The sequence below is a fragment of the Erinaceus europaeus genome, chromosome 2 (assembly GCF_950295315.1).
Source record: "Erinaceus europaeus chromosome 2, mEriEur2.1, whole genome shotgun sequence".
NCBI lineage: Eukaryota > Metazoa > Chordata > Mammalia > Eulipotyphla > Erinaceidae > Erinaceus > Erinaceus europaeus.
In genome coordinates, this window is record NC_080163.1 from 153,686,536 (window position 1) to 153,713,738 (window position 27,203).

The following is a 27,203-nucleotide window of genomic DNA, read 5'->3' on the forward strand; positions in this document are numbered from 1 at the left end:
AGGTGGGTAGGGTGTTGACAATTTAGAATGGCCCTTAGCATAGCAGTGAAGTGTTTGTTGTCTAGTGACCTTGAAAGCATAAAGACTGTGATGAGCTTAATATGGAAGAAATTATGTATATAGATAAGCTTTTTTTAAAAATAATATTATTTATTCCCTTTTGTTGCCCTTGTTGTTTTTATTGTTATTGTTGTCGTCGTCATTGTTGGATAGAACAGAGAGTAATGGAGAGAGAAGGGAAGACAGAGAAAGGGAGAGAAAGACAGACACCTGCAGACCAGCTTCACCGAAGGTGGGGAACGGGGGGCTCAAACTGGGACCCTTACGCCGGTCCTTGTGCTTTGTGCCACCTGCACTTAACCCGCTGCGCTACCGCCCGACTCTCATAGATAAGCTTCTTTCAGGCAGTGAGTGCTACTGGTGTGAGTTCAGTGCTATCGAACCAGCAGTGGAATTCATCCAAATAAGGGAGCTGCTGATCTGTCTTAAGGCTACTCTACAAAGTGCTGAAATAACATCAGTAGTGTGTGATAAAGCTCTGGAAAACCAGCCGTGTGTGTGGCCTCATGAGATGTTAGTGGAGGAGAAAAGCACTGTGAACAGCACTGTTGTGAGGCTGGAGGTGGAAGAACTTAGCAGTTCCATTACCCAAGGCCAGGTTGAACCCATCTCAGTTGGTGTTTTATTATAAACAAACACAGTAAGCCGTTGAATATGTGTATGAAAAATACAATTAACACAAGGTGGATAGGACTGCGGGTAGACAGTATAATGATGATATGTCTAGGACTCTGAGGTCTCCAACACCACCATAAGCCAGAGCTGTCTTCTTCCCAGAACCATCCCTTCCTGCCCACTGTGGTTGATGGGGTGGTGCTGCCGAAGACACCTGAAGAGATCCTGTCTGACAAGACATTCAACACCGTTCCCTACATTGTTGGAATCAACAAGCAAGAGTTTGGCTGGATTCTACCTACGGTGAGCATATTCTAGAAGCTTGGCCTTCGTGTTCATCACATCCTTGCTTCTATCTCTGGCCCAGGATGGTTCTCCCAGTGGGAGAACCCATCACCCCCCAACCCCCCCCCCCCCACAAGCCAATGTTTCCATGGAAACCTCTTGAATGGCTCCACGCTGGCCCTGATGGTGTGACCCAAGGGCCTCCTCTCCCTCATTTTCTCTTGTTTTCCTCCAAGACAGTAATCCTGCACTGTTGGTGCTAGGAAGTGCCTGCAGAGAGAATCAATATGCTGGTGTTGTCTGCAGAGGCCTAGAAAACACATGCTGAGTGGGACAGGCTGGGGGTGAGGAGGCACCTTGTTAAATAGTGTGTGGATTGGAGCCTGCCAAGGCCTGCCTCTGGGGTTTGCTGCTTTTCCCGGTTCTCCATTAACCTTCCCAACATCCTCCTAGTCATTAGTTGAAATTATTCCGAGAAGCTTGCTTCCTTTTGAGTTCACATTGACTTTTAAAAGTGAATAAGGTCTTTCCTCCTGTCAAAGCTGAATAAAGTCAGACACTTGTTGAAGTGTTAAGGATGGGCATTATTCAGCAAGGAAGCTGAAGGAGGGAAAAGATCCCAGCATGGATTGGCTCATAGTCCTGAAACAAAAGCCTGGATATATATTGCAAAGGATGGGAACAACTTCTAACGACTAAACATTCACTTATCCTCTGTGCGTTCCTTTGGTTTCTGGATTAAGTCCATTAGATTTGTTGGGTTTTCCCAGCTCATCAAAGACTGATACCTGTCAAGACATGACAAAGTGAGAGGACCTTCAGCCTGTGTGGATTTAGTTAGTTGGTCAGTTTCAACATGCTGTTAATTCCTAGTGACACACGCACACACTTAACCATTGTTTCAACAGATGATGGGTTACCCGCTCTCTGAAGGCAAGATGGACCAGAAGACAGCTGCATCTCTCTTATGGAAATCCTACTCCATTGCTGTAAGGCTCTTGGGAATCACAGAGACTGGTTTAAGACCTTGGGGGTAGGGGGGTGGTACACAAGGTAGGGTACTCATTTCACCATGGGTGAGGACCCAGCTGCAAGCCCTCAGTCCCTACGGGGGCTAGAGGTTGTGAAAAGTTTCACAAGCAGTGCTACAGGTTTCTACCTTTCTCTTTCTCCCTCTCTCCCTCTCTTTCTCTCCTTGTCTCTATCAGAAAACTAAAAAAAGAAAAAGAAAGAAAGAAAAGAAAAAGAGAAGAGAAAAGAAAAGAAAAGAAAAAAAGAAAAGAAAAGAAAAGGGGAGAGGGAAAATGGCTGCTGGGAATAGCTACATGGTAGGATGTAAACAGGGACCCTAGTGTCCTGCCGCCATTCTTCGCCTTTCTTTTTTTTTTTTTTTTTAAATATTTATTTTATTTATTTATTCCCTTTTGTTGCCCTTGTTTTATTGTTGTAGTTATTATTGTTGTTGTCGTTGTTGGATAGGACAGAGAGAAATGGAGAGAGGAGGGGAAGACAGAGAGGGGGAGAGAAAGATAGACACCTGCAGACCTGCTTCACTGCCTGTGAAGTGACTCCCCTGCAGGTGGGGAGCCGGGGTTCGAACCGGGATCCTCACGCCGGTCCTTGTGCTTTGCGCCACCTGCGCTTAACCCGCTGCGCTACAGCCCGACTCTTTGCCTTTCTTAACCGACTACCCTGGGACAGAGTACTCAGGCTTCAAGATTTTTACCAGCAATGTACGGGGAAAGATTCAGCACTTTTTCACTGAATGTGATTCTGAAGAAAGGTGTTACTTGGGGGCTGAGCAGCGGCACACCTGGTTGAGTGCGTACGTAACCATGTGCAAGGACCTGCATATGAGTTCCCACTCCCTACCTGCAGGAAAGAAGCTTCACAAGTGATGAAGCAGGTCTTCAGTTATCTCTTTTTTCTTTTCCTCTCTATTTTACCTGCCCCCTTCAATTTCTCTCTGTCCTATCAAATAAAAATAGAAGAAAAATATAAAGGAAAAAAGTGGCTGCCATGAACAATGGGTTCTGGATTCATAGTGTAGGCACTGAGCCTTATCACTCTAGTAGCAATAAACAAACAAACAAATAAAATGCATTACTTATCAGTGATGGTGTCTCAATCCATTTCAGAATCTCTCTGAGGAACTAACTCCAGTGGCTGCTGAGAAATATTTAGGAGAAACAGACGACCCTGTCAAAAAGAAAGACCGCTTCCTGGACTTGATGGCAGATGTGCTATTTTGTATTCCAGCTGTGACTGTGGCTCGTCAGCACAGAGGTGAGTGTGAGAGATTGGACAAAGGGTATCACTACCCACTTTTTCCATGATGGGTAGTCCCATCAGCTTTGCTGTCTGTTCTGCCCACCTCTCAGCACAGACGGCTTTGCAGAGAGCTGTGGGTCAGGCCTCCCAGGCTGATTCTATATGATCTGGGGTAGAGTGTGGTTTCATTTAGTTTCAGCCAGAATCTTCTTTAGAAAGTGATCTGTGGCTGGAGAGATAGCGTAATGGTTATGTCAAAGGCTTAATGCCTAAGGCTCTGAGGTCTTAAATTCTATCCTCAGCATCATCATAAGCCAGAGATGAGCAATGCTCCAGTCTCTCTTTTGCTCCTCCTCCTCCTTTCTCTGTATCTCTCTCATTAAAGTAAACAATGGTGAACCTATTTGAGTGTACATATTACCATGTGCAAGGACCCAAGTTCAAGCCCCCTGTCCCAACCTGTAAGCAGGGATACTCCACTAGCAGTGAAGCAGTACTAAAGGTATCTCTCACTTTTTTCTCTCCCTATGTCCCTTTCCTCTCTCACTTTCTCGCTGTCCTAAAATAGTAAAAAAAAAAAAAAAAAAAGTGGTGGGGGGGGAGAAAAATGGCTCTCACGAGCAATGGATATGTTCTGCAGACACATTGAGCTCCATCAATAACCCTGGTGACAAAAAATAATAATAATTAAAATAGGCCTGGGAGACAGTATAATGGTTATGCAAAAGATTTTCATGCCTGAAGCTCTGAGGTCCCAGATTCAATCCCCAACACCACCAGAAGCCAGAACTCTCTATCTGTGCATCTCTCTTTCATTAAAAATAAATAAAACATTAAAATAGAATAAATGTTTAAATAAAAGGATCTGAACACAAGTAATTAAAACAGCGGCCCCAGAAAAATACCAGAAGTGACCTGGGAAGGGCATGGAAGCCATTCAGTGCTATACTCTCCAGCAAGTATTCAACCTGGATCACTGGAGCAGGGACTTCTGGGAAGCCAGCAGAAAATATGTCTCAGTGTTATCTTGTGTGAATAGCAAGAAAGCTGGGGTATTTATTCTCTTGCTTCAATAGCCATGGGTTGAACAGGTTGTTAACTTCCTTGTGCTGAGATGTCTTGTACTCAAAGACAGCACGACCTCAACTAAAGACCTTAAGCAGGTAGAAAGCACAAGTTACCATATACAAGGACCCAATGTTCTAGCCTCCACCTGCAGGGGTGGGGGAAGGGGGAGAGCTTCACAAGTGGTACAGAAGTGCTGCAGGTATCTCTCTCCATCTCTCTCTCTCTTTCTCTATCATAATTAAAATAACTTTTTTTTTAAATGACCTCACTCAGAAAGCTGCAGAGAGTGGAGGTGGAAGTCAGACTAGATTGCCTCAAAATCGTGACAATGGCAAGATACCAACAGCATCAGCTAGATTTCGTTAACTGAAGTGATGACCTGAGGGCAAATCTTGAACTAGCTTCAAAAAAATTTTTTTTTTAACCATTAGAGCTGGAGTGTGTATATGGGGTGGGGGTAGAATGAAGTCAAATGTACAATCAGGAGAATTACCCAGAACCAAGAAAGTTGAAAGAAGTGAATAGTTGGGTGTGTGAAGGCAGGTAGACTGGGGAATAACCTGTTTGTGGTTAGGGTGGGTGTTTGTCCATCCTTGTGTGTTTAGGGTCTAACATAGGCACTTGGGACAGTGACCTAAGGTTACGTTGTGAGGGTGGTATGAGAGCTTAGGGAGAGGAGGCCTCATCTAGAGAAAAACTGCCCCTTCTGGGTATTTGCCACTATAAAGTGGCATACACACCGTTGTCTTAGTTTATTATATAGAAGGGACATGTGCTAAGCTGTTGACGTGCCACTCCCCTGGCCAAGCAGGACGCAAGATAAATGAGTTGACAGAGAAATAGGAAATGTTGAGTTTCTGGTTTTGGAACACAGAAGAGACATGCTGTCCCTTTGCTGCATATGTTTATGTTAGAAAACTTCAGATCAGCAGTGTGGATTTGCTTCCCTCTTCTCAGAATAAGTAAGAAAACACTGCGAACTATCAGAAACAGACAGAATAAAAAACACTCAATGCAGGTTATTCTCCAAAGCAATGGAGACTGGTCTAGCACTAATGAAACACTGAGGTGCCAGCTGTATATATGTAGATGTTCTTCTATGGAGGCAGGCAAAGAATCTTATGTGGATTGATTGTGTATTATATTATTATTATTGTTATTATCTACCAGAGCACTGCTCAGCTCTGGCAAATGGTGGTGGTGGGGTGCAGGGTCACTGAACCTGAGACTTTGGAGCCTTAAGCATGAGAGTCTTTGCATAACCATTATGCTATCTCCCCTACCATGGCTTGACCTTGTAATGTCTTCAATGGTAGTTCTGTTTAAACAGAGTTATTCAAGACATTAACATTTATTCATTCAGTTGGTATTCATTCATTCATTCATTCACTCATTCATTCACTTATTTTTCCACCTGACTCTGGACTGGCAAAATAGCTCACTGAAATAATGTGCTGCTTTGCCAAGTGCGTGCACAACTCAGGTTCAAGTCTGGCCTTCACTGCGTCAAAGGAAGTTCCAGTGCTGTGGTCTCTTTCACTCTCTGACTAAATAAATAAATAAATACATAAATACATAAATACATAAATAAAGTGATGGCATATTTTAAAAAAACAACAACATCTGGCTCAAATCCAAGTTTTACCTCAAACTGTGTGGTACCTTTAAGCAAAGGAAAATCACAGAACTTCCCCCAAATTCTGTTTTGCTGTTAAGTGGATCAACTGGGGGTGTCCCGATGGGTCAGTGTCTATGCAGGTTGGGCACTCACAGCAGGCAGCTGCTATTAATTATTATTATTATTATTTTTACCAGAGCACTGTTCAGTTCTGCTTATGGTGGTGCAGGAGATTGAACCTGGGACTTTGGAGCCTCAGGCATGACAGTCTCTGCATAACCATTATGTTGTCTACTCCTTCCCCGCTGCTGTTAATAGTGTCATTGTTGTGTCCTCACCAGGTATGTGTCAGGTGAAATGAATTGTATGTAAACTCCTTCCTGTCTTTTTAGATGCTGGAGGCCCCACCTACATGTACGAATTTCAGTACAGACCAAGCTTCTCATCAGACATGAGGCCCAAGACAGTAATAGGGGACCATGGAGATGAACTCTTCTCAGTCTTCGGAGCCCCCTTTTTAAAAGGTGATAATGAATGACTCCTTACTGACTACAAGCAAGGAACTCTGGGCTAGTTTAGTGCTAACACAAGTTCCTTCTCCCATCCAGGTCTTAGCTTCCCAAGTCCACTATGACAAAGCAGCATTCTAATACCTACGTGTGATGACTCACCTTCATAGAGGACTCTGCCTGGGCTGGGAAGACAGCATGATAGTTATGCAAAAAACTTGTATTCCTGACTCTTTGAGCTTCCAGATTCAATCCCTAGCACCATATAAGCCAGAGCTGAGCAGTGCTCTGGTATTTCTCTCTGTATCTCTCTCACATTAAAATAAAAAGTAAACAAAATGTTAAAGAAAGAGAAGGAGAGGGAGAGAGAGAAGACTCTGCTGCAGGGCTAGAATGTCACTCCTCACTCTCACTCATGAGAGCACATCAGAATGTGGGTGTGAAGGCAGAATTGTCCTTGACCTTGAATCAGGGCTGATGTGTGTCAGTCTACCTAACTACATGTCTAAAACATCTCTCTTTTAACATCTGAATATATATTTTTTAAAAATGTGATGTTTTGCTGGGAATACTGTAGGAACCAGGTTGAGCTTGGTGAAGCTTTTCCCATTGAAAAATGGGGAACTGAGGAAACGAATCTCCCTCTTTTGAGGTTGAGCTTGAAAGAGGCACAGACTCAGTCTTTTTTTTAAATTTTATTTATTTATTTTCCTTTTTTGTTGCCCTTGTTAACAGACTCAGTTTTTTACTTCCCTGTCAGTCCCTCCCTATCTCCAGAAACCCTGCATTTTGTGCCTCCAGGGGCTCGGCATTCCTTAAAACATTAAGCCAGCCCCCCCTGCTTCACCCTGCATTCCTTGATACAATGGCCCACCTTTTATTATCTACGTATCAATGTTTTTCTTTGTCTAACAAATGACTTAAGGTCTCCTCCCTATTTCCCAAAGGGTATTATTAATCCTACCAGTTAAACCCCTAGCAATAGTTGCTAAGGAAGTCCCTACCTTTCCCAGTCCCTTTTACCTTTCTCCTCCCCTTTCCTAACCATGTATGGTATTGTCAAGCCACTTTGGTTTCAGACTCGGGTCTTCCGTGTTCTGGCCTTGAGGAGCGCGTGTGCAGACTGGGAGGCTGACTCCTGCCCTTGTGGTTTGCGCCACATGGCTTAACCTGGTGTGCTGCCGCCTGACTCTGGGGCTCTCGGATGAATAAAGATTTGAACAGCCTCACCGCCAGGAGCTTGGTTCCTGGGTCATCTCTCTCTTGCGTCTCCCCGACAATATTTCATTAAGACCTTTCACAAACATCTTCTGCACCTTCACTCTTACAGACCAGCCCCTTGGAGTGGTTCCTGGTGGCATGGCTCCTTAGAATATTTCAGATTCTATGAAAATGTGATGGGAGAAGGAGGTATGGGAAGACAAAACGAAGTAAAACAAAAACCAAAACCAAATCCAAGAAGGCAATCCCACAGTGTAGTTCCTTAAAGTGGAGTGGAGGGTAACTGCTTGTCAGAAGGCAATCCCACGGTGTAGTTCCTTAAAGTGGAGTGGAGGGTAACTGTTTGGCACAAAACCAAGGACTGATTGCATCCCCTGGTTGGATCCTAGATCTGATACCCCCCCCCAAAGCTTTAAGTGTACCCAAATTACCCCAGATCTTAGATCTTAGGATGCAGGTACTGACTCAGCAAGTCTGGAGTAAGGACTCTGTTACTCCATTTCTAGATGTTTTAGATATGTGGTTAGGTTGGTCAGCACACATCAACCCTGATTCAAGGTCAAGGGGAATTCTATTTTCACACTCACATTCTGATGTGCTCTCATGAGTGAGAGTGAGAGGTGACATTCTAGCCCTTAAGCAGAGTCCGCTCCCTCTCCTTCTCTTTCTTTAACATTTTTTTTTATTTTAATTTGAGAGACACACAGAGAAAGACCAAAGTGAGGCTACAGCTACTGGCCTGGGGGCCTCACTTGGAGGAGTAATGCCTTTTCTTCCTTATCCCTATAGGTGGGGCCTCTGAAGAGGAACTCAAGCTCAGCAAGATGGTGATGAAATTTTGGGCCAATTTTGCTCGGAATGGGTGAGCCCAGTGGCAAAGATGGAGTAGGGGTGGTTGGGGGCCAGGCACAGCTCTTGGAAGATAGCAGTGCCTCATATCACTCCAAATGGTCAGGCTTCTACTTCTGTGGCCTCTGACGTGAGAGCACTCTAAAATGGACAGGTTGGGGAGAAAGTTCTTCTTTCTGTCACTCCAGGCAGGTGAGACTCTTAGCAAAGATGGAGCTGGAGGTGGTGTGGAGTCTCTACAAACTTCAGAGGGTTATTGGGACTACCCTGTGACTTGTATCCACTTCTTTTCCCAGAAACCCCAATGGAGATGACTTGCCCCACTGGCCCGCATATGACCAGAAGGAAGGGTACCTGAAGATTGGTGCTACCACCCAGGCAGCCCAGAAGTTAAAAGACAAGGAAGTGGCTTTCTGGAATGAACTCATATCCAGAGAGACAGCAGAGAGGCCACCCCACAGAGAACATGTTGAACTGTGAACAGGAAGCCCACCAGGCCTGGTGGTTGGGGGGCGTGGGGAGGAGGCGGCTTGGGGTCGTTCTATTGACACAAACGATATTTAGAGGCCTAAGAAGCATTTGATTGTGGTGGCTAGGGAATTATCTGGTGAAGGAGAGCAGAGACAAAAGGAGCAGATTCTGTACCCTCAAATATGGGAATAAATCCTCCTTTGGAGACCAAATCAGTATCTGTGTCTTGAACTAGAGATAAACCCTCTTCCCAGAGAGAAGGATAGAAAGACTGGGCACCAAGTGCAGGCAGGTGTCCTGGAGGCTGCTGGGGGGGACACTGGCTCAGTTGCACATGCTTGGGCCCACAGCTTCCCATCACATTATTGGGGATGGCAGTGAACAGCTCCCTCTCCCAGGTGGGGCTCCTAGTATCCACAGAGGCGGTCTAGGCACATAAAGTGGGGACCCTGTGACTCTGTAGTGTGGCCTTCACTGACACTTCCACGGGTCTACAGTTCCTTCCTCAATGTACACCGTCCCCTCCCAGGACCTTCCCTGACACCATCTCTTCCAACACACCTGAGCCTTTTCTGCACCTGGACCTCTTCTGTCCAAGCAGTCATGACCTTAGATCCACCGTGTGTGGCTCACACCAAACCTGTTTATTGCAGAAGCTCAGAGGTGATTTTGGGCTTCAGCTCTAGGAAGTGTCACCAGCACACTGACAGTAGGGCAAAGCCAGATTCTCCTCAAACTCAGAATGTTTCTTAAATCAAACTGCTGCTGCTGCTGCAATATGGACTATCACCTGGGAAATCTCTGGGAAGACAGGCACTCTGAGGAGAGATGGTATGGATACTGGCTGACATGGGGGAGGGGACCGGTCACCCTACTGTTAGGACCAGAACAGGGGTTTCACTCCAATAAGTCCAGGAGTTATATCAGCCACCAAAACTCAGGACTTCCGTGCCAGGAGACCACATACACACCAGGATGCTGAGACGAAGAAATGGAACCAAGATTAACAAACTGGCACATTCTTTGGTCAAGGAGAAGAGACAAGAGGGAGGGATGGGGGCGGGGATGAAGGGAGAACTATAAATGCAACCCCCAGAACTGTGCAAGGGGCCTCCCATTACTGTTTCCAAGTCCTGTTCCTCAAGTCTGGGAAATGTAGGTCACATGGTTGCTTGCTTACTTAATAACTTGATTGTTTCATTAGACTATTTGCTTAATAAATTGTCTGCTTACTTATGCTGGCTGGAGAGACTCATTTAATTCATTGTCAGTTCTTTTTTATTTTAATTTTATTAGTGATGCAATGTTGATTTACAATATTATAAGATAAGAGGTTGGATGGTGGCATACCTGGTCGGTTAAGTGCACACATTACAGTACACAGGGACCCAGGTTTGAACCCCCAGTCCCTACATGCAGGGAGAAAGCTTCACAAGCAGTAAAGCAGGGCTGCAGGTGTCTCTCTTTCTCTCCCCCACTCCCCTCTCAATTTCTAGCTGTCTCTATCCAACAAATAAAGATGATAATTTTTAAAACTATAAGATAACAGGGATATAATTCTTCACTGATCCTACCACCAGCGTTCAGTATTCCCAGTCCCTCCATTGTAAGCTATAGTAGTTCTCCCCAGGTTGCAGATATGGGTTGACTATTATTTCTACAACTATCTGTCTATATTTGTATCTATTTGCCCCTTTTCTTTTCCCTATGGTCCCATCCTCTGTTCCTTTCCAAGTCACACCTACACCTACACCCATTGCTACCCCCAAATGTCTTTCCTTTTTTTCTCTTCTCTCTCCAGGTACTGATGGAGTTGGAGTTCATTGCCAGTTCTTCACCTCTATGGTTTGGGAGGACACCTCCCCTACTCTAGAGACTCATATCAAATGCGAAAAGCAAAGTAGAAATGCTAAAAAAGATATTGAACTGCGTAGTGAAATCAGGTCACTTGTATATTCTATATTTATAATTGATACTTTGATATAATTATGTTTTAAATCTAAGAAGCTAGAAGAAAGGAATGTACATCATACGGATCTGATCAAGGGGAAGTTGGGGTGTCTGTGTTGGGTCAGATGATGGAGTCGGACACATCGTGTAAGCGGGCAGTACACATTGACAAAGGGGTCAGTTCAGCAAGAAGACCCTCACATGTAGCATGGTAGAAGCCTGTGGCGCTGTCTGGAGCGTGGACACTCTGTGAACAAACTCTAGGGCAAGGACCCTTCCTCTGAAGGCAGTGGCTGTGTGGTTAGGACCCTGAATATGTGAACAGAATTCTCTCAGGCAGGCACCCCTAAGTACATGAGCAAGTGAGTGAGAGCTGTCTGTTGAATTGATAGAAATTGCAAAGTAAATGTAAATGCACCAAGAATGTCTTCAGTGATCAGAGATTTATGGTAAGAATACAGAACGTGGGCAACCCAGGAGGTGGAGTAGTAACTAAAGCATTGGACCTAAAACCATGAGATTCAGATTCAGTCCCTGGCATAGCATATGCCAGAGTGATGCTCTGGTTCTTACTCTAAGTAAAAAAAAAAAAAATCCTGAGGCTGGGCAGTGGTGCACCCTGTGTGCTGTGGAGTACCTAGTGCTTAAGAGCCAGGATCCGGGTTTGAGCCTGTGCTCTCCACCTGTGTGGGGGGAGGGATGCTTCACAAGTGGTAAAGCAGGTCTACAGGTGTCTATCTTTCTCCCTCTCTCTCTCCCCCTTCATCTCGTAGTTTCTCTCTGTTATATTGAATAAAAAAAAATAGAAGGAAAAAACTGGGGTAGCTACCAGGAGCAGTGGATTTGTAGTGTCAGCACTGAGCCCCAGCAAAAACTCTGGAAGCAAAATAAATCAATAAATATCTTTAAAATAAGAGATCACAGAAATTATACTGACAAAAATAGCATTCCTGGACACTGAGCCTTCTTTGTCATGTGTGTGACCCAGGTTTGAGACCAGTCCCCATCTCACTGGATAAAGCTTTAGTCCTGTGGCATCTTTTTCTTTCTTTCCTTCTGTTTTTCGTCTTTCTCTATCTATCCAAAAAAGCCAGACCAGAGCTATGAAGCCCCAGAGATGGAAAAAATATATTCAAGAAACATGGAGGGAAGCAGTTCATTGGCCAGGTCATGGTGGTGGTGTTGGGGAGGTGGTGAGGGATACATTTAGGAAACTCCTAATGAAGTCACAACAACTGGGTCATTTTGTCAATACTCTGATGGTGGTAGCTGCCTTCACGGCCACCTGGGCCTCCCCTGCCTCTGCTGCCACAGCCTCAGTCATCGCCCTGCTTGATCCAGGCTTGTGCTCAGTGCTTTGTCCCATCCCACTCTACCCTCTCCTGACTCCTGGCTTCCTCTGCAGGTTCTGTTCTCTACTGAGAGGGAAGGTCAGGCAGGTCTCAGCCATTTACACCCTCTTCACCTACTTCACTATTCCACTTCCCTCAATCACTCCAAAGCTAACCTTGTCAGACAAAATAAGGACTACAAATGCTGGATAAGGGCAAGAGACTGGCACACTTTAACGATGACTCTTTGGTCACTACCAGACCATCCCATCATTGGGGGCCCTAGACAGGCAGTCCTGGGACTCCCACACAGACATTATGAGCCTAGACCTCTAACAGATCCCTCTCTCCATGGGCACTGATCATCTGCATCAGCAACATTACAACGGACTCCTTTGTGGGCCCCTGTAGTACCTTGCCCTCAATGTGGATCATTCTCTGAAAGGAGGTTGGAATGTTCCATTCTCTGAAAGGAGGTTGGACAACATATTCTACCACCCAAGGAAGATGGGTCCTGAAATTAGTGCAGCCTGGAATGTTCCTAGTCATGACCAAAGAATGCAAGTTCAGACCTACAGGGATGCAGAGGTTACATAGGTTCCTGTGCTGAATATGGGCCCCAAAGCAAATCAATGGGGTTTACAGTTAACAATATTTACATACTTTCTCCATATTTGGGAGTGACTTTCCTCCCTGATCCAGCTTTCTAGTTCTTTTTTCAACTTTGACACCATCTCCTCAGACAACACCTTGGATCCACCTGCATGTTAGCTGTCAGACTGAGGCAAAAACTAGTAAAGTCCTGGACCCTTGGAATATACCTAATAGATCTACTCGCTTTTTCCAAAATGGAGACCCCAAATCTTCACCTGCAATATTCTTGTCTTTAGGTTCATGATTAGTCAACAATTTGTTCTGCTTTATATCTTAACTCTTTTTTAGCCGCCAAGTTCCAGATGATGCCAACCTGACTTCCTTGGGCAGATAACCCCACCAATGTGTTCTGGAATCCTGCCTTCCCAGAGTCCTTCCCCACTAGGGAAAGATAGAAACAGACTGGGAGGATGGATCAACCTGCCAACATCCATGTTTAGCAGGGGTGCAATTACAGAAGCCAGACCTTCCACCTTCTGCACTCCATAATGATCCTGAGTCCATACTCCCAGAGGGTTAAAAAATAGGAGAGCTTTCAAGGGGGTGGGACAGATGGGATAGGGAGTTCTGGGGGGTGGGAATTGTGTGGAATTATACCCCTCTTATCCTATGGTCTTATCAATATCTCCATTTTATAAATACAAAAATAATAAAGAATTTTACGAAAAGGAAAGACAGCTCACCAAGTAAGGTATATGCTTTTCCAGATGCACAGACCAGTTTGATTTCTGGCCCCACTTGGGAGGTGCTGCAGCACATATCTCTGGTGCATGTGTCTCCACGTTGCTCTCCTTCTCTCTATCTGAATGGAGAAGCATACTGGAATAATTACATATGTGTGGTGCCTTGGCTTCTTTAAATCATTAATGATAAAATAAACAGAATACAACATATATTTTAAAATAATTTCAGTGCTGCAACAGCAGAGCATTAGAACAACTATGGAGTCTGGAGGGTTTAGGGGCAGTGGGTAATGTCACAGGTATGACACCCATGAAGTCACCCCAGATGAGAGAGCTGGTTCTGTCTGGTGCTATCTAGTTCCAGGGCCTGAGTTCTATCAGGTTCCAGAGCCTGAGTCCTTAAGTTCAAATCTTGCCCCTTAACAGTTGAATTATTGCCATAGTCACTGAGTATTTAGATGTCAATTTGATGACACTCTGCTGCCCTCTTGTGGACAATATTCATAGAGCCATACCTGCTGCAGGGGATTCTGGTCCAAGACACTTGCTTGATGCTTGTCTTCTGCCCTCGAGTGGTTAATATCCATATAATCACACCTGCTTCAGGCATTCAGGCCAGTGGCACTTATTTAGTGCCTTTCTGCTGCTCTCTTCTAGATAATTTACATATAGTCATTTCTGTTTCAGGACATGCTGGCCAAAAGCACTTGTTTGAAACTTTTCTGCTGCCCTTTTGAGAACAATGTTCATGTAGCCACACCTGCTTCAGAGAATTCGGGCCAAAAGTACCTACTGTATGCTGCTCTGTCACTCCCTTATTGACAATGTGCTTATAGTCACATGTTTCAGGATATTCTAGCCAATTATACATATTTGTTTGATATTTTTCTGCTGCCCTATTGTGGACAATGTTCGTATAGCCCCATCTGCTTCAGGGGATTCTTTCTAAAGGTGTCATTTGTGTCTTTACTGTCCCCTTGTGGACAATGCCTATATAACTACAGTAACTCCAGGGCATTCTGGCCAATGGTACCTGTTTGGCACTGACGGCTGCCCTCTTATGGACAATGTCCATATTGCCACAGCTGCAATCCAGGTCAGTGATACCTATTGAGTGATTCTCTGTTTTCTTATTGTGGACAACGTCCATACAGCTACAGCAGCTTCAGGGCACTCTGGCCAATGGCACCTATTTTGTGCTTCTCTGCTGCCATTCTGTGGACACTGCTCATATAACTACCTACTTCAGTGCATTCTGGTCCAAGGTACCTGCTTGGCACATCTTGCTGCCCTCTTGTGGACGATGTGCATATAGCTACTGCAGTTGTATGACATTCTAGCCACTAGTACCTGTTTGTCACTTACTGCTGCCCTCTTGTGGACAATGTCTATATAGTTGCTTCAGGGCACCTTGTCCAAGGTGTCTACTTGGTGCATCTCTGCTGCCCTCTTGCGGACAGTTTTCACATAGCCCTGTCTGCTTTAGGGCACTCTTGCCAAAGGCAATTTTTTAAGTTTCTCTGCTGCTCTTTTGTTGACAATGACCCTATAGCCACACCAGGTTCAGGGGATTTGGGCTACAGGTGGCTGTTTTATATTTCTCTACTGTCCTCTTGTGGAAAATGTCCATATAGGTTCACCTGTTTTGGCATAGGAGTAAGGACAGCAGATCCATGCTGAGATTCCTAACAATGTTTACAAATAGATCATGACCACTATTCCTGAGTCTGCACATCCAGAGACATCATTTAGTTTGTCTTTTGTCCTTTGTAGCCTCTAGAGTCCTAAATAAGATTTGGTCTATGCTCGAATCTTATTTCTCCTGCAAACTGAGATTTAATATCTCTCAGCCCAGGTGGCCTCCCCAGCCTCCAGCACAAAACAAATCCAGTTATAAGCATCTCTGAAAACGTAAGAAAACTCTCACACAGCATATCTCTCACCAAAGGATCTATCCTATGCTCTCACCTGGATGGTCTAAGACCTTTATCTCTGTTTTCCACTCTGAGGAGTCAGAGGTATTTGTCTGAATGATCACAATTATTTTTCCCTCCCCCACATACACACCTTTAATATTGCAGCTTCACTCAGGGGGAATCTAGCTTGGCTGCTCGATTCAGCTTGATAGAATACAATACAGTGGGGTGCCTGTTCTCAGTACAGGTCTCATGATGCCTTATACCTGTCTATTTAGTCTCTCGGGTCTAAATGACTGAGTTTAGGTTGGCTGACCAGGGGGCGGGGTGAGACATGTTTTGCAAGGAGCCATCCCAGGTGAGGCTAGTTAAGGCCCAGCCTTCAGTGGAAACACAGCTGCAGACACACAGGTTCCTGATCAAGAGCAGCTGAACTTGGTTTTGATGAGTCGCACCTCTTAGGTGGTGAGATTGATGAGTTAAATACATGGTCATTGTTTTAAGTTTGGGAGTTGGATTGTTATATAGCAATTGCTCATTCTGCAACACTAACACATGGTCACATCATTCTCAATCAAAATCTTTTCAGTGGCTGCCCAGGACTTTTTTTTTTTTTGGGGGGGGGAGACCTCCATACCCTAACAACAACAAAAAACCAACTGTTACTCTCATATTCAGGAGGTTTTTTTTTTTGCCTCCAGCGTTATTTCTGGGGCTCAGGGCTGGCATTACAAATCCACTGCTCCTGGTGGCCATTTGCTTCCAGTTTTTTATATTTGATAGGACAGAGAGAAATGGAGAGAGGAAGGGCAGATAGAGAGGGGAATATTAACACGTGTTTCACCACTTGTGAAGTGTCCCCTCTGTAGGTGGGGAGCAGGGGCTCAAAACTGGGTCCTTATGCACTTAACTGAGTGTACCACTGTCTGGCCCCTGAGTTTTCTTTCCCTGTGGACTTTCCATTTGGATCCTGCAGACCTCTAAAGCTCCTTGCATGCTGACTCTGCTTCATACCTCTGACTGCTCTTTCTCATGGCTTGTAATTTCCCTCAGAATTTAGTCCAAAGGCTGCCTATTGTGTATAGCCCTTGGTGATGTCCCTAGTGGAGTTATGAGTTCTTCTCCTTAGGTGTGGGCTTCCTTCAGTCTCCGGCCACAAAAGTATGTGTTGGTGCCACCTAGTGTCCACAGTGACCATCTGCCATTGGAAATCTGCTCTCTCCTTGCTAAGTGCTTGGCAGAGTGGCATTCTCATAGCTTGAGCCCAGGAGAGTAACTGATCTCAGCTGGAGGACGGAGAAGCTCTGTCTCCCTTTGCTCAGATCATGTGCTTCCCACAAGCTTCCTTGTTTTCAGTAGATGACGCAGTCCGGGGTGAGGAAGCCACAGGAATCAGCATCTTCCCAATAGCTTCCCCATTTTCCAAGATGCCCTTTACTCTATGCAGTCGAGGAATTCTTAGTTGTGAATTCTTAGTTCTTGGTCCCCACAGAGTCCTGATAGCTAGAGGTTGCCAGGCTACATGGATCTGGCCAATGAGATACAGACAGATGGAGTGTGGTGCTAAAAAATAAATCTCTTTGGAGGAAACTGGCAGGGACTCAGCAGCCTCTGCTGTTTGTCTTTATTTTCCTCTTCCTGCATAAAAGGTGGGCAAGATGTCTGCAGGTGGACCCCTCTCCTAACCCCACCCATGTTTTTTTTCTTCCTTCCATGAGCATGAGAACCACAAGCTCTAAATAGGCAGCTGGAAGAAATTCTAATCCTCAGTGACTTCATTTTAATTAATTTTATTGTCTTTTCTGGGACTTCATCACTCCAGATCAACTTCTTTAGCTAGAAAGAGACAAGAGGGGAAAAGTCTTCAGGTGCCAAAACTTCCCCCAGTTCAGTGGGAGCTGGGTTATGACTGAACCTGGGTCAGGAGCAGATGCCTTGCTGGCACCGGTTTTATTTTTAAATATTTGTTTTGTTTACTGAGTGAGAGAAACTACGTAATGAACCTGATGGTGCTTAGCATCTACTTTATTTTTTAAATTGAATTAATTTTATTTTAATGACAGAGATACAGAGAGAAGCAGAAAGGAAAGAGGGAGAGAGAAAAATAGAGAGAGAGAGAGAGAGAGAGAGAGACAGAGAGAGGGGGAGAGGGGGAGAGGGAGAGAGAGAGAAAGAGAGAGAGAAACCAAAGCACTGCTCAGCTCAGGCTTATGGTGCTGGGGACTGAATCTGAGACCTGAGAGGCCAGGCAAGCATCTACTTTCTTTTTAAAAGTGTTTCATTTAGTTTATTTAAATGTGATAATGACACACAAAGAAAGACGCATACACATGTGCGCACACACACAAGCATGGAGAGAAAGAGAGAGGGAGAGACACCACAGCACTGCTCTGCTCTGGTGCTGGGAATTAAACCTGACCCTTGGAGCCTCACGCATGAAAAGTCTTTTTGCAGAACCATTATGCTATCTCCCCAGCACTTTGTTGTCTATTGCTATTTAAATTAAAATAACGAGCTGTGACCTGGGAAGTGATATAGTGGATAAAGCATTGGACTCTTAATCATGAGGTCCCTAATTTAATCTCAGGATCACAGTTGCCAGAGTGATGCTCTGGTTCTGTAGCTCTCATTAATAATAAATAAAAGATATTTTTAAAGGATGTATCAATCCCACGGGTAGGATTGCCAATTTTCTAGTCTCCTGTTCTAAGTTATTAAAGGAGTTATTTGGGTGAAAGGGGGGCCCACTCAGACCAGAAGCTGTTTTCTCTCTGGAAACCAGTCACAGATTATTCACAACATGTTACTGTCACGACAGGAGGAAAAACGCCACTAGCGGATACATGGCACAGGAGACAGCCTTTATTACTCTGTACACTGATTTTTCCATGAAGAGAACAGCATTTAAAATAAATCCACACCAGACATTGAAACCAGCATGACATTGGAGCAGTGTATGACTCAGAGAGGCACCATCCCACAGTCCTTATTTACACAGGAGTGGAGGAACAGAGGGAGAAGGGCAGACACCATGGGACCAACCACTTCAGCCAGATCTCACACAATAGTACGGCATTTCCAGGGGGCTGTGGATGTTGGGGTGCACAGAGGCAGGGCACCCTAGATATCTTCAAGACAAAAAGGTTGGATTTGCGAGAGAAAAAAAGAAACCTGAATATTCTAGAGTTTCTTACACTGGTTGAAGATATATTTGAGGACAGGGAACCACTGAGTCCAGGTTTCAGTGGCTAGAAATCTTAACAACTGGGTTTTTATTAAGGTTTTCAGAAAGCCCTGCTGTAAAAGGTGTACAGCCTCCAGTGCCTGCGTAGCGTTAAGAACGTTGCTGTGATGACTGTGAATTCTATGTGACCAGATGAGAACCTGATTATTTAACCCAACCGTTGCTTTCCTAGATAAAGAACTAGAGAGCTCAGAGAGGGCAAGACACTCTCGCCAGGACACTCAGCCCGTCAGCTGTAGACCCAGGTCTGTGCACCTTGAAATGCTGTGCCCTTTCTACCACACCACACGCCTTCTCTATCCTTCTCCATTGCATGAAACCAAAAGAAAGAATAAAATGAATGCCTTGTGTTTCTTAATTAAGAAATGGCTTCTTGGGTAAGAATGCTTCAGTTTTACCTTACTGCTTCCACGTGGGTCATGTGGCAAGACACCAGCTGCCTCCCAGGGCAGGAACACCCCCTCTGAGGACTAAGGCAGCTCAGGGGACTCTGATCCAGCAGCTTATCTGGCCAGAGTTGGGAACCCCTGGCCACCTTCCTGCTTCTATGTTTCTCCTATGTTACACTTGCATCTTGAATTCAGACTTAACAGGCAGATGCTAATAACCAGACATAGAGTTCATGTTAACAGGACGGTCTGAAACAGATGTTTCCATGTCAGGGGATAGAATAACTCTGTAAAACAAAATCTGGTGAAACATCGAAAGTGTCACATACAGTACTCAGGGGTGACCTTCCCCCGGGCAACCTCTATTAGCAAATAAAAGGCTACAAAAAAGAAGTCAAATGCAGTGTAAAGCCAAGCCCAGACTCCCTCTCCGGTGGAAGGCAAACTCGGGTCTCCCAAGGTTTTCTCCAGGACCTCTAAGAGTTTTCTGGGTCTCCCAACCCCAGGGACCCTGAACCTTGAGTTAGGTCCTGCCACTTTCCACCCCAGGTGCAGAAGCCAGAGGCCACCACAAGACAGCAGCACTGCATGGTTTTGGTGTGGGGCCAGCTAGCACCTCCGCTCCCACCCATCTGTGGGGCCTCAGAGCCACATGCAGATGGCAGAGGAAATGGCAGGTGCCCTCTAGAATGTGTCCTGTTCTGATCACCTCTCTCCACGCTTCTCGGACTGAGTGATCACATTTCCACCTAGTCGACTTAGCTGTCCACACCCAAAGAGTGATTCATTTCACCCCAGAGCAGATAAATTACTTCCTCTCTGGAAACCAGTAAGATAAGAACAAATGATCTCCTTCCTTGTTCCTTTTGTTTCCAGCGCATTGATCTTTTGCTAAGAAAGACCCCCTTGGCCACTACATAGACTGCATCTGTATTTATTTTGAGTGGCAGCTGGAGAGAAAGGAGGTGTGCTGGGAAGGGGGGATTTTGATGTTCCCTGGGCTGACTCAGGGGTCTGACCAGATCCCTAAGCAGCAGAGACACTTTAAGCAGGAAAGAGTGAAATGCCACACTCTGGTTTTCTCACCTGGAAAACAGAAAGACAGAAGAGGGAGGGTGGAGGGCGTGGACGTGGGTGACAGCAATCGCTCCTAGGAAGGGAATAGTCTTCCTGGGGAGATGTAAAAATCATTTGCAGGGTCGGAATCCACCAGGAACAAGTGACCCTCACTCATCTCCTGGGCTTCCTTCTCCTGGCCCCAGCCCCAGGGACACACGCAGGCCCCACCTCAGCAAGCCCCACAGCAGTCTGTGGCAGCCATCAGCCAGGCTGTGTCCAAAGTCACCGAATTGCCTTTCTTTTCTCTAAAGAATGACACATAAATTCTGACTCGGGGCTCTCAAGAGTCAAACATTTCCCTGCTCCCAGCTATTCCCCATCGACTGATGGACTCAGTGCACCTCATTTTGACCCAAAGCACCTTCTGTATGTGTCTCCCTAAACTCCTGATGTAAGGGAAGTGTTTTTTTTTTTTTCTTTTTTCCCCTCATTGAAGTTTCTGCAACAAGACATCCCAGTGTCAGTAAGAGACTCCAGTGTCAGAGTAAGAGACTCAGACCATAAGCAAAAAACCCCAGGCAGCTGCCTCCACTTGGCCATGCCTCTGAACGAACTGGAATCACTGCTTCCACCACCAAAGGACAGACACCATGTACAAACTTATACCAAGTCCTAGCGATTCTCTGAAGCCCCACCTATCACCTTGGGATAGTCACCCCACAGCTTAGACGTGGGGATACTCAGTGATCAGCTCCTCTCTGCCCTCTAATCCATGAAAAGAGACAAAGAGAGCTTCCAAATCCAAATCCCTCTCACACAACATTCCTGGTCTACAGGTGTTGGACTCCCAGGGACAAGCTTTGTGGGTGACTATGAGCAATGAATAATTAATTGTGCCAGTTGTCCTTGGACATCCACCTGACCTGTGGTGGTAGCACAGAGCCCCCTGCTGGCCACCCTCATCTGGCCTTGCCGGGTTCCTGCCCAGGAGATCTCAAGTGTCACAGGTGAGGGGCTGGGCTCTGATTCCCCAACAAAGAGACACCATGTCTTTTTGTCTGTCTGATCGTTGTGGCTCATCCAAATTTCCCCTCTGATTCTCATGGTTCTGGACCACCTGACCACCAAGAGTCAGAATATCCCAGACCACTCACAACTTGTCAGGTCAACCAGAGTGAAAACCTACTGTGAACATTCCACTCAACATCCCCACCCCCCCGCCCCTCTCCACACACACTTCCCTTGGGAGATGAGTGAACGCAAGATGCTTGCTTAATGTTCAGACACAGGTGAGTGAGAAGGAAAGGTCTGAGTACCCACCCTCATATTCTGCTGGGCACTGAGTGTGTGTTTTGGTTTCTTTGGTGTCTGCCCCAAACCATCCTCTTTCTGACTGGGTGGACTTTGGATTCCTTCCGTGTGTGGAATTCTTCCTGAACCATGAGTGTCATGGTGGGTGGGTTCCCAAACTGGGCGAGACTTTCTCCCCAAAACAAAAGAGGTTCAACAGATATCCTGTATCTTGCTCCCTCCTCTCCTCCTCTCTCCTCCTTCCAGCCTTTCCAGTTCAAGCTCACAGCCCCTGGGCCAGATGAACAGAAGGTGAATCAAAACCAGATCATGGAATCATGTGTAACTGGGAAGAGGGGATGGGGGATGAAAAGAACATCTTCTGGGAGAGGAATCCCGGAACGGTGTCCAGGGCCACATAGAGGCAGACGCCTTGGACCTGGACGCTGGTACGCTCCTCAGGATGGGTTCAGATGGCCAACCAGTGCTGCAGCTGCAAAGAGGGAGAGAGAAAGAGAGAGAAATGTAGGGCCTTCATGACAGGACCCAGGGAGGACAGCAGCCCCTTGGACCCAGGGCCAGTCAGGAGGCTAAGAGAAAGCAAAAGCCTCACTTAGCCTCTCCCCTCAACGGCCTCAAAGAACATGCAGGCCTGGAAAGGATCCAAGGAGCCTTCCAATATCACATAGAAGGACAAATCAGGGGCTCAGCAGGACCCTCCTAGTCACTTCTCTCCCAGGTGTTTTTTTTATATTTATTTATTTCCCCTTTTGTTGCCCTTGTTTTTTATTGTTGTAGTTATTATTGTTGTTATTGATGTCATCTTTGTTAGATAGGACAGAGAGAAATGGAGAGAGGAGGGGAAGACAGAAAGGGGGAGAGACAGGCACCTGCAGACCTGCTTCACTGCCTGTGAAGCGACGCCCCTGCAGGTGAGGAGCTGGGGGCTCGAACCAACATCCTTATGCCGGTCCTTGTGCTTTGTGCCCTGTGCGCTTAACCTGCTGTGCTACCACCCGACTCCCCTCTGCCAGGTGTTTTTAAGGCAAAAGGAGTCGGATTTTAGTCAATGCGTCTCTGATAGAATTGCAGTTTCTTTTTCAGTAAGAAGTCCTTCGCCTATTCTAGTGACATACCTGCCGTGGTAACAAGTCATAAAGGTGGAGCTGAGTGTGGGAGAGTTTGGGTCCTCAGTGTCCCGGGATCAGAGGGGTGGTGGAAGCTGCCAGAAAGCCTGAGGCTTCTCTCCTCCATCTCTGATGATGCTCTTGTTCCCACCCCCTCCCCCCATTGCAGCCCCTGGCTCTCTGGGTGGCCCTGTGTTGGGCCTCATTCACACTATAGGACAGTGAGTGGCAGACCCCATGGACCTACCTGGAAAACACTGGGGTCTACCCACCTGGAACTGCCTGACATCCCGCTGGGCCACCAGGTGATGCTCGTTCTCTGGTGTGACGCCATAGGCCAGTCTCTGCGAGGGCACAGACAAGAGGCGGGGTCTCAGCCAGTCCCAGCGACATCCAGCAGACAACCCCAAATAAGGGGTGCCTGCTGTGTGACCCTGACATTCCATGGAGACATCTCAAGGTCCTGTGTGCACTCCTCACCCATGTCTGCTGGGATGGCCGGCTCATCTCAAGCCACCTCCAGTCCCCTCATGACCGTGTCTTGTGGCTAAACTTTGGGCTGGACCCCAACACCCAGAAGAGAAGGAGACCTGGGCTACATCTGCCTAGGTGGGAGCTTCTGGCTCATGGAAGGTACCAGCACAGAACAGAGCAGCAAGCAGATGGCTTTTCATACCAGGACTGGAGGAACTGCAGCAGAGAAGTTCAGAGCTGGGCTGGGGCCCTGCCTGGAGATCTGGGAAGGTCCCCTAGGGTACAGATACTGATCACTAGATGGAGAGACCTTCCTAGTTCCCAAGTATAAAGAGCAAAGACCTCAAATCAGGGCCTGGGTTCCAGACCGGGCCAGAGAATCTGTCAGAGACACAGATGCTTTCAATGCTCTCAGTGACTCAGAGGCCTCTGGTCACCAGGGTTCCCAGGACAGGGGACGTGTCACCAGAACTGGGGCTCGGGGGGAGGTGACACAGCCCCGGTTGAGATCCTAAGTTTTTGGTGTGGTTCATTCCCTTCTGTCCCCACTTGTCAGCCTATTTTTGAGCTGAAGAGTAAATGGACTCCACTAGGCAGGAAGTGCCAGTGACACATTAAAATTCTCAGAAGATGGGGCCAGTTTGTGGCTCACTTGACAGAGTACATGTCACCATTCACAAGGACCCAGGTTCAAGCCCCCTACCCCCACCTACAGAGGAAGCTTCACAAGTAATGGAACAGTGCCATCAATATCTCTCCTTTTCCCAGTCTCTCTTGTTCTATCTCTGACCATTTATTATTTTTTTTTAAAAAAAGGCCATTGAGAAAGGTGGAGTCAGTCCATCACTGAACCCCAGCAAGAGTCCTGATACGGGGGGATCTCGGTAGTTATCTGTGAGCTAAGTGACAATAGGAATACAATCTTATCTAGCAAAATTAAGAGATCTAGGGGGGAAACAAATCTTTGATTTCTAAAAGAGAGAGCATTCTAAGGCTGGCTGAGATAGGTCATGTGGGAAGGTGCCTGCTTCACCATGTGCTTGACCCAGGTTTGAGCCCCTAGTACACCATGTGTGAGTCCTATGGCACTGGGCAGGGGGGAGGAGGGTTGGTGCTGTGGTATCTCTGCTTCTCTCTTCTCTCTCTCACACACACTCTCTTACCATCTGAAAAAGTCAACCTAGAGGGTCAAAGCCACAGCAGTGATGGGGGGGGGGGAGGGTGTTTTAACAACCCTCAAATAGCAGAGCTAATGTCAAAGTAAAGGGTACCCCTGGACAGACATATGCACTATACATCAGGGAGAACGGTGAAAATATGTGTTGGAAAACTCCGGTTTAAGCTGACCAGCTTCAGGGAAAACGTAGCTAAAAGTGAAGATGACCAGGTCACAGGGAGCTTGGGAGATCTGGGGATACAGCAAACTTGAGAAAAAGAGAGGGGAGAGCAGACCCCATGAAGGCAGCTTGCCTGGGTCACCCTCTGGAGGACTTGAGGCCAGGATGTCACCTCACATAAAACCCACAGAACTGGGGGCTGGGTGGTGGCACACCTGGTTGAGCACACATGTTACAATGCGGAAGGACCCAAGTTCAAGCCTCAGTCCCCACCTGCAAAGTAAAGCTTCACAAGTGGGGAAGCAGTGGTGCTTCTCTGTCTCTCTCCCTTTCTATCTCCCATTTTCCTCTTGATCTCTGGCTGTTTCTACCCAATAAATAAATAAAGATAATTTTAAAAAATTAAAACACACATACATACACACACAGGAGCAGAGGAGGACTGTGTATTGCCATTAGGACAGATGACAAGGGTGGTGCTAATCACACCCCTTTCCTTTCGGGGGAGATAGGATTATCCTCAGATCACCAATGTGAAAACCTAGGCGCAATTTATTCCCCCATTTATCCCCTTGACCATCCTTGTGGTTTTCCCTGACTCCAGGGTCCCATGTCCTTCTGTCATTTCTCCCCTCCAACCCCCACCCCCCCCCGACAGGAATGACTCAGAATGCCCCTCCTGGCCAAGTCTGCCCCCAGCTTACCTCCCAAAGGGAGCCCGGTGTGCTGAGGAGCTTGTAGACCACGTAGGTGGGCACCAGGGCCATGGACGAGAGCGCAACGCCCCACCCGACCCAGTTGGCCCAGGGTGGGAAGACGTAGTCATCGTAGGTGAGGGGCTTGAAGTTGATGATGCTCACCACCACCACAAACTGGGGGGAGACAGACAGGGAGTGGGGAGAGAGAAGAGGGAAGAGGGAAGGAGGTGGGAGAGAGGGAGAGCAGCAGAGAGAGGTCAGAGCATCAGTGAGAGAATTAAGAGTATTGGGAGCAGAGAAAATAAGGAAGGGAAGAGAGAGAGAGAGAGAGAGACAGAGACAGAGACAGAGACAGACAGAGAGAGAAGGAGAAGATGAGGAAAGAAAGGGGAAAGGTTTCAAGAGGGATAGCAGAGGAAATAATGACAGAAGAAATAAGAAAAGGAAGAGAATGAATTCAGCCTTAAAGCTAGGCTGAATGGTGGCACACAGTCCCCTCCCTCCCAGGGAGACCTCCAAGCAACCTGTCTTCATGACCCGGGCTGGGCTCTGCATTCCAGAACCTTCTCCCCTAAGAAGCACACATGCCCACTCCACCCCACCCTAGACACAGCCCCCCCACCCCAACACACACACACACACACACACACACACACACACACACACACACACACACCACCACCACCACCACCACCACCACCACCACCACCACCACCCTCATCACGCACTACGCACCAGGAGGAAAGCAGGGCTGACAAACTTCCAGCACAGTCTCCAGTACAGGCCGGGCTTGAATCCCATCATCTGGTGGATGTCATTGCTGAACCTGTCCACACCTGTGCACACAGGGAGGCCTGTCACCGCCCCCTGCTGGCCCCCATCGGGAATGCAGCAGGTGGAGAGCAGGCAGGGAAATGAGACAATGAGACATTGTGTTTTGATTGGCTCAGTACAACAGGAAGAACACAAAGGAGAGATTAACCTCTGTGTGCTGCCCCACCCCCTTCATTTAGCTTCCAGAGGGAGACCAGAGACTGGAGAAGGTGAGGGGAGAGGTCACACTGCAAGGACGGCCATCTCCAAGTCCCTCTCTTTCCCCTTGCTCGTCTTTTCATTATTGTTATATTATTTTACTGCAGCTGTTCCTGCTACTGCTGCTTCTGATGCTGATAACCAGGGTTATCACTGAGATTGGGTGCTAACACAATGAATCCTTCCTTCCTTCCTTCCTTCCTTCCTTCCTTCCTTCCTTCCTTCCTTCCTTCCTCCTTCCTTCCTTCCTTCCTCCCTTCCTCCCCCTTCCTCCCACATTCTCTCCCTCCCTTTCATCCTTTCTTCTTCTGTCTCCCTCTTTCTTTGACACAGAAACTGAGAGGGAAGAAGGAGATAGGAGAGTAAAGGAGAGACACCTGCAGCTCTGCTTCTCTTGTGAAGCTCCCCTGCAGCTGAGTACTGGGGGCTTGAACCCAGGTCCGTACACATGGTAATGTGTGTGTGTTCTATCAGGTTTGCCGCTGCCTGGTACACACTCATTCTCTCTTAAAACAATGATGACCCTGTGCTATAGGGAAGAAAAAAAAAATCTGCTGCAACAGAACATCTCTGGCCAAAGGTTAAGTTCATGAGGAACCTTCAAGCTATTTTTTTTTTTTTGCCTCCAGGGTTATTGCTGGGGCTCAGTACCTGCACCACAAATCCACTGTTCCTGGAGGCTATTTTTTCCCTTTTGTTTTTATTATTGGTTATTATTGTTGTTGTTATTGATGTTGTTGTTGTTGTTGGGTAGGACAGAGGGAAATTGAGAAAGGAGGGGAAGACAGAGAGGAGGAGAGAGATAGATACCTGCAGACCTGCCTCACCACTCATAAAAGTACTCCCTTGCAGGTGGGGAGCCAGGGGCTCGAACTGGGATCCTTTCTCTGGTCCTAGTGCTTTGTGCCACATGTACTTAACCCGCTGTGCTACCACCCGACCCCCCTTCAAGCTATATTCACAGAAATGTCTCTCTCTTTGAAGCTATTTCCCCACTTCCACCACCCCCACTGTATCAGGGAAGACCTAATCTAGGCTCCTCAGCCTTTCAG

The 27,203-nt window shown here is 46.7% G+C and overlaps 2 protein-coding genes across 6 annotated transcripts in view; one reads left to right on the forward strand and one right to left on the reverse strand.

Moving 5' to 3' along the window:
- The window catches only part of CES1 (carboxylesterase 1), a 561,489-nt gene that overhangs the window by 36,931 nt on the left and 497,355 nt on the right, over window positions 1-27,203 (forward strand). Inside the window, exons 9-14 of one of the 2 annotated variants that reach the window (XM_060185531.1) lie at window positions 838-978; window positions 1,869-1,949; window positions 3,099-3,246; window positions 6,310-6,441; window positions 8,437-8,509; window positions 8,793-9,008. In XM_060185531.1, the coding sequence (XP_060041514.1) occupies window positions 838-978; window positions 1,869-1,949; window positions 3,099-3,246; window positions 6,310-6,441; window positions 8,437-8,509; window positions 8,793-8,976 (759 nt within the window). In that variant the 3' untranslated portion in view covers window positions 8,977-9,008. Of the gene's footprint in view, window positions 1-837; window positions 979-1,868; window positions 1,950-3,098; window positions 3,247-6,309; window positions 6,442-8,436; window positions 8,510-8,792; window positions 9,180-27,203 lie in introns of those variants that run through there. The other variant, XM_016192378.2, reaches the window with a different exon arrangement.
- The window catches only part of SLC6A2 (solute carrier family 6 member 2), a 57,032-nt gene continuing 48,172 nt past the window's right edge, over window positions 18,344-27,203 (reverse strand). For all 4 annotated transcript variants that reach the window (XM_060185528.1, XM_060185527.1, XM_060185526.1 and 1 more), the window contains 4 exons: window positions 25,855-25,955; window positions 25,126-25,293; window positions 22,883-22,954; window positions 18,344-21,976 (listed from right to left, as the gene is read on the reverse strand). In XM_060185528.1, coding sequence (XP_060041511.1) covers window positions 21,953-21,976; window positions 22,883-22,954; window positions 25,126-25,293; window positions 25,855-25,955 — 365 coding nt within the window. In that variant the 3' untranslated portion in view covers window positions 18,344-21,952. The remainder of the gene's footprint in view (window positions 21,977-22,882; window positions 22,955-25,125; window positions 25,294-25,854; window positions 25,956-27,203) is intronic.